Here is a 7,793-nt window from a genome sequence, read left to right as displayed (position 1 = left end):
AAACCGTAAAAAATATTATATAAACCGAATTAAGTACTTCAAAGGCTATTATTTTCACTATAATGCATTTATTGATTTCGTTTAAAATAGTACAAATGGCTGTTTCCTGGTTGCTCGAGTCCTTGCGTAGGTAGCACAGTTCTCATCTCCAGCATCGGCACCACATTTCTCCCTATTGCACTCCAATAACATTTCCGGCATTCTATAGGCTAGGTGAGGTTATACTAGCTGGCTGAAGTTACGTAGGGACTATTTTGGTGCATAGCGATACCAGATCAGAGTCCTATTATTATTTTTTTTTTTGGCGAATATTTTTTCATTTAACTTTTTTTACTTCACAATCTTCGAAGAGGACTTTCTGTACATCTCAGCCCTTGGTTTCTTTAAGAATAGGAGAAATTTCAGCTAAATTCTTCTTCAAAGTAAGTGACATAACGTTGACGTCGGAGTAAACACGAGAACAACGAGTTATCCGATCAAAACTCCGTCTAAAAGATGGTATGGCCAAAACCAAAAGGCCAACCGCAGAAATTACCAGAATGACAGATGGTTATGTTCCAATCCTACAGGCCTTATGCTCAACGAGAAGATCAGGATAGTAGAGAGTAAGTAATGTTCCAATCCTGCAGAGGCTCCTGCTGTCATGCGTACGAAGTTTCCAGCCACTGTTACGGTTTTGGATGTTGTGAGTAACAAAGGACTAGTCATGCCACTACACTACTTAACTGAAAGATTTCTAGTGAATTTTGCTGCATATATCGAAGTTCTAGAGACAGTATTGAAAACCTGATTGATGGTGTACGTGGTGACAGTCTCTAAATTTTTCCGCAAGATTCTGGTACTTCGCACAAAGAGATGGTGACATTAGATTGTATGGCTGGAAATTTCCATGACCAAATAGCACCGAATTTATGGTGGCCCAACTCCCCAAACCATAATCCCCTGGATTACTATGGCAGTATAAAAAACAGAAGCGGTCCTCGTAACTGCGACTGCGCCGACGAAATGCACTAAGAGTCGCGTGCGTATACAGAACCGTATCAGACGACGCGGTTTGTGTTATCGCTGGAAAACTCCCAACAGATATACTTGTGCAGGAAATGGGACAACTTTATGACAGACAAGGAATAAAGGCGACAACTGTAGCCAAAGCCGCAGAACGTCTGCATTCGTTAGAAAAGTGGCAAAGCAGATGGGACTCATCTGTTAACGGACGTTGGACCTATAGACTAACCCAAATATTGAGCGGCCACGGATGTTTCTTGGAGTACCTCCATCGTTTTCACATGGAGGACACTCCGTTCTGTCCAAGCTGCAACAAAGCAATAGAAAGCGCGGAGCACGTGTTCTTCGTCTGTGATCATTTCAACGAAGAACGCCGAATGCTTGAGTTAGTCTTGTGTGCATCAAATGACTGTTGGAACGCAGTTAAAAGTTTTGCAAAGAGGATAATGCTGCACCTGCAAATCGCGAAGAGGCAGCGTAAAAGGGCAGGTGGACAGTCTACAAACTGACGACGAATCACAGACGCTTGAGTCATGTGCTCACGACGGCAAAAGATGGTATAAATTATCGCAATATCTTCCATTGTTTCTGTTTTGTTGCATATGCAAAAGAAACCTCGATAGCGTATAACTTCCATACGCCCATGTGAGAGGAACCTGGGAGCATGCCACACATACCACTGGTAAGACGGCACAGAGACATTAGAAGACGAGCCTATAATGAAGCTGACTACAAATATGGTGGACCCAGACGTGGGTGAATAGTATTCGCCCACTTATTGCACACCGTTTTGGGCCTTCTCGAAGTAATGCAAAGTACTTCCGGAAAGGGAGTCTCTCCAGAAGAGAAGGAGGGATTGTTTTAGTGGCTACACCATTCGACGCAGTTGACGACGGTTACTATAATGCGAAAAAAAACAAACAAGAAATCCGCTGGATGACTACGTATGGGGTATGGGTGGTAAAACCAATAAACTTCCTCATAACACCCTTTCTTCTCGGAATACTGCAATTTATACCGTTATGGTTAATATCAATAAGAAGCATTCGAGGATATTGCAGTTAATGGAAATTTTATTGAATGATTTTATAAATAGTTTAGATGGATAGATTATAGATTTTATAGATATACTCGTATAATAAAATAATACGTTCCAATTCCATCCTATTAAAATCTGTGCTTGTTCATTAACCTAAAATCTTTATTTTCTCTCTAACTTTCATTTTCAATTTGATAAAAGGGAGTGATTGTTCCGAGAAAATTTCAATATGCCTCGGCGAAGTTTATGAAATCCAGATATTTTCTGGTTAGCGTTAGTTAGAACTAATTATGTTTTCAATGCTTCGATTCCAAGAGAGTTGAATTTCTTTCAAACAATTCATCGGAAGAAGATGGCTGAAGACATGCTTGAGCCAGTGAATTCGGACCCAACGTTTATTCAGCGCATCTTAACAGATGGTGAGACGTGGGTAAATGAGTTTCGCAAGCAAACCAGTCAAAAGGTGGCTGAATGGTGCTATTCACATGAGCCGAAACCCAAAAAACCACGACAAAGTGAAAGTCATGCTACTCGTTTTCTTTGATTATCATGGAGTTGTACACTCGAAATTCATTCCAAATGGTGCTACGGTAAATAAAGAATATTATTTGGAAGTTATACGACGTTTGAGAGAGAATGTACGTAGGAAACAGCCCAATTTGTTGAAAGAAAACTCATGGATCCTGCACTATGATAACGCACTGTCTCACAAGGCTCATATTGTGATTACTTTTTTGACCAAAAACTCGACAAATGCCATCGAACAACAACGAACAACCTCTTGAGATTTTTTCCTATTCCCAAAACTTAAATTGGCACTCCGCGGACGCCGCTTTGAGTCGATAGACGCCATTAAGGAGAATTCGCTGACTGAAGGAGCTGAAGAAGATCTCTTCAAGTGCGTTTAAAAGGTGCTTTGATGACTGAACTAATCGTTAGCATTTCTGTATTGCTTCAAATGGAGCCTATTTTGAAGGCGACAAAATAAATTTTGATGATTAAACAATTATTTTGCGTTTTATTGAACAATTTCCGGGACTTTTTTGACGGAATGTATTTATAAATATTTTTACGAGTTTCTGCAAAAAATTCGTAATTATAAACATTAAACTTTACTTCGAATTGACTGTACTTATGCATTCATACATATCCATATTACGAATTTATTTATTTGCTCTAAAAGTTTTTGGTACAAATATAATTTAAAATTAACATTTACATTTACATTTTAATATATAATATTTAACAATACTTAGAAAAGGCTAATAGTAAGAAATAAATACTAAAATACTTCGCAATACATTACAACGTACACATGTATATACAAAAGCGTCCTTTCGATTATTCCAATATTTAGTGAGTTGTACATTTTTGTATTTGAATTAGTAAAATTTATACTCAAGCTACAATAGGAAACGAGTGGTGCCAGGCCATATATAAATGAGTTAAATATGCAAGTACATAATTTTACAAATACCAAGCATATATTATATGAATTTTTAAATATCTATACACGACAATGAAATGTCTACATTATGGACCAGCTGTGGCATTTTGTAAGATATTCATCATAGTCGTGGTGTTCTGGCCCTCCTGTGGCGATTGATGCTCTGGCATATTAGAAGATGTGAATTGCAGAAGTATAATCAGGTAAGTCGTAAGAGCGCCACTGATCTGTAATGCAGAATAAAAATCACAAAAAATATAGAATTTTTTCTATGGAGAATACATTTGTTTATGAGGAGAATAAATAATATTTGCTTTTGCGTTCTATTTTATGAAGATGATTTGTGTACATGGAATTTACAAAAGACTAAGTAAATTTTCTAAATTAATCATCTTATCGGAAGATTTATAATTTTTGCAAATGGCGTCGTAAGTCAATCATACGAGGTTTGTTAAAAAAATAAGGTGACTTTCTATTATTATTTTTTTTATGTCAGTACACTCGTCTCTGTTTAGTTTGTTTGTGGGAGGCATAAATAAGATAAGTGTTTTGCGTGTTCGGTGATTTTCTGCCATCGCCTCTTGACTTTTCTGGAGTCTTCCATTGGGACAATTGGGCTTTAATTTCGGTATCATAATCATTTACCCATAATTCGTCATCATTTTAGGCAAATCTGGATCATCGTTGACGTCATTCAACAATTCTTGAGCGATGCTCATGCGAAGTTGTTTTTGGTAAAAATTCAGCAATTTTGGAACGAACTTCGTTGCCACAAGCTTCATGTCCAACATTTCCGAAAGGATTGCATGCTATGAGCCTATCGATATACTGACCTCCTCAGCAACTTCTCTAATTGTGATTCGACAATTCTCCGTAATAATTTTCTTCACTTTCTTAACATTTTCATCGGTTGTTGATGTGCTGGCCGTTATTCACATCTTCTCGACCTTCTGTGAAAAGCTTGTATCATTTTTTAACATTTTTTTGACCCCGAGTACTCTCACCGTATGCCACTGTCAACATTTCAAGTATTTTTGAGCATTTAATTCAATTTTTTATACAAAAATGTATGCAATTGCTTTCATAAATTTTTTTCGATAGCAGAAATTTGTGGAAAACGCAAAACATTTGTCTTATTTATGCCTCTCACAAATAAACTAAGCAGGCTGTATTGAACATGCGGCCGTAAACATATCTTCGAGGCGAGTGTACCAACATAAAAAAAAAAATAATCGAAAGTCAAATGTGCGTAGCCCGCGAAATTTGTAAATTCCCCTTATTTTTTGAACAAACCTCGTACGCACAAATGGAGCGCATAAAGGTCAAAATAAAGATTTCCAACGTTCGAAATAATTTGTTTTATTAATAAAAAGTTACTTAAAAAAAAGGTCAGTTTGGAATTAATTGTTGAATTTCCTTTTGGAAATTTGGCAGTATTTATGGACGTTGTTAAAGCATTTGACAAAGTGTGGCAAAAAGGCTCACTTTACAAAATAAAAACAATACTACCTTTCTTTGGAGAAAGGGCGCGTTGGGCGAGATAAATATTGGGTTGGCAACTAAGTAATTGCGGATTTCACTCATAGATGGCTTCAGTTCAATTTTTAGGTTTGCAGACGTAGTTCAAATGTATCTAAATAACACTTTGTTGTTTGATTGTTGGCAATTCAGCCTTGAATCAGTTGAAAAATGGAAAAACAAAAAGAACATTTTCGTCATATTTTGCTTTTTTACTTCCGCAAAGGGAAAACCGCATAGCAAGCTTATAAAAAGTGATGTGCTGTTTATGGTAACGGAGCCTTAAACGAACGGCAGTGTCAAAATTGGTATGCCAAATTTCGTTCTGGTAATTTTTCACTCAAAGGTGCAAAACGCTCTGGTCGCCCAGTTAAACTTGATGACGCCCCAATCAAAGCAATAATCGATTCGGATCGCTACAGTACAACACGTGAGATTGCAGAGAAGCTTCATACGTGCATTGAAAATCACTTAAAACAATTTGGCTATGTTCAAGAACTCAAACGCAATTAACGCAACGCATTAACAGCTACGATTTGCTAAAGAAACGTAATGAAAATGATTATTTTTTAAAATACTGATAACTGGTGATGAAAAATGGGTTGTTTATCAAAATATTATATAATATCAAGCGGAAAAGATCGTGGAGCAGGTCAGGTGAACCAACTCAAACAACACCAAAAACTGACATTCATCAAAAGAAGGTTTTGTTATCAGTTTGGTGGGATTGGAAAGGAATTGTATACTTTAAACTCTTACCACCCAACCGAACGATCAATTCTGAGGTCTACATTGAACAACTAACGAAGTTAAACAATGCAGTTGAAGAAAAGCGGCCCGAATTGACAAATCGAAAAAGTATTTTTTTTCAAGGCAAGGCCACAACATCTTTGGCCACTCGGCAAAAATTATTGGAGCTTGGTTGGGATGTTTTGCCTCATCCACCATATAGTCCTGACCTTGCACCATCTGATAACTTTTTGTTTCGATCTTTACAAAACTCCTTCAATGCTAAAAATTTCAATAACGATTAATGTCAAATCGTACCTGATTTAGTTTTTTGCTAATAAAAACGAGAATTTTTATGAACGTGGGATTAAGATGCTGCCTGAAATATGGTAAAAGGTCATTGATCAAAATGGGCAATACATTACAGAATAAAGTTATTTAGTTCCATGAAAAAATTGCCTTTGATTTTCTAAAAAAATCCCCAGTTACTTAGTTGCCAACCCAATAATTCCCACTACGACAGAAACCGTGGGATGGGAAGCCTGCGCTTTAACCAAGTAACAGTGTCTTGTCATTACACCGCCTAACAAGTTTACAGAGACATAAGTCAAGGCCAGTTTTGCTTTGTTACCTAACATAGCCCATCTGCTATATGCCTTTTACATGAAAATAAATCTAAGCCAATACTTATAAAAAGGCAGTGGAACGTCTATATACTTTGAGCAGAGTCTCTCATGGATAATTGTGTGGATTTCCTCGCTAGGTTTTCTGCGACGCGGTATCTAGGAATGTGTCTATGACTTGGAACTCGAACGAAACTCCAATAGTTACATTCCAGGTGTAATCGCGTGACTTTAGAAATTCACAAACTGCTTTGATATCACAGTAAATCGTAATAGTTCGCTTAGTAGCGGTAGAGGTCTCCTCTCTGTCGAAGTAGGAGGCATGGAAGCCGCTTGTCGTACTCTTTCCTCCGGCTTCTATAAGAAGTCTTCTTAAGTTCAGCCCACTTCCTCGATAATGGGACATTGTACGACTTGTGCACATCAAGTACGTGGTTTTATCAATAGCCACTTTAAGTTATCGGAGATAATTTTTTGGACTGATACATGGACCTTCTGTCTAAAAGTATCTCAAGGTTTGGTGATCTCGGTAGAAAGTCTATGTTTCGACTCATTTGAAGATAAAATAAGTTAAGTAAAGAAAGCCAAAGCCATCAATATTGAGTAGAGAATAGGGTGGTCCAAAAATGCATGGGAAAAAATTTATATTAAAATTTTTATGCTGCCGCCCCCCATAATGGTAAAGAATGAAAAATAAAAAGACCCGTATTTTTTTTTTTTTAATCAGACCATATTTAATGGTGCCGCCGGGGCTTTGAAATATCCCATGTATTTTGCATGGGAAAAAAATACTTTTTCGTAGATTTCATGTAAAAACCTGGAAAATGAATATATTTTAACCGGATACCTCAGTTTCTCTTCATAATTGGTCAGAGAATAACAACCAATTATGAAATAATTAATTTTTTTGTATTAACTATTTTTTATAGAACCCCAAAAAGCCCCCATAAAACGAAAATCTAAGAAAAAATCGAAAAACAATATTTTATATTACTTTTATGAAAATAGTTAATACAAAAAAAATTAATTATTTCATAATTGGTTGTTATTCCCTGACCAATTATGAAGAGAAACTGAGTTATCCGGTTAAAATATATTCATTTTCCAGGTTTCTACATGAAATCTACGAAAAAGTATTTTTTTCCCATGCAAAATACATGGGATATTTCAAAGCCCCGGCGGCACCATTAAATATGGTCTGATTAAAAAAAAAAAAATACGGGTCTTTTTATTTTTCATTCTTTACTATTTTGGGGGGAGGCAGCATACAAATTTTTTTTGGACCACCCTAGTAGAGAAGCATTCTCATAGCTGTTCACGGCAGATGCGGAATAGAAAAGTGATGTTTTCACAAGGCTGCAGAAAGCAAAAACGCCTTTGCCAACCTCCGACCAGTGTGGTTGTCCAAAGAAAATCATACCAAACCTCAAAC

At 36.7% G+C, this 7,793-nt stretch overlaps 1 protein-coding gene across 1 annotated transcript in view; it reads right to left on the bottom strand.

Moving 5' to 3' along the window:
• Positions 1-3,389: 3,389 nt before the first annotated feature.
• Positions 3,390-7,793, bottom strand: part of LOC129247827 (putative gustatory receptor 28b) — a 29,979-nt gene continuing 25,575 nt past the window's right edge. Inside the window, exon 4 of the mRNA XM_054887147.1 lies at positions 3,390-3,718. Within this exon, the coding sequence (XP_054743122.1) occupies positions 3,578-3,718 (141 nt within the window). The 3' untranslated portion in view covers positions 3,390-3,577. The remainder of the gene's footprint in view (positions 3,719-7,793) is intronic.

This window comes from Anastrepha obliqua, chromosome 5 (genome assembly GCF_027943255.1).
Source record: "Anastrepha obliqua isolate idAnaObli1 chromosome 5, idAnaObli1_1.0, whole genome shotgun sequence".
Classification (NCBI taxonomy): domain Eukaryota; kingdom Metazoa; phylum Arthropoda; class Insecta; order Diptera; family Tephritidae; genus Anastrepha; species Anastrepha obliqua.
This window is presented reverse-complemented; position numbering and strand designations above follow the sequence as displayed.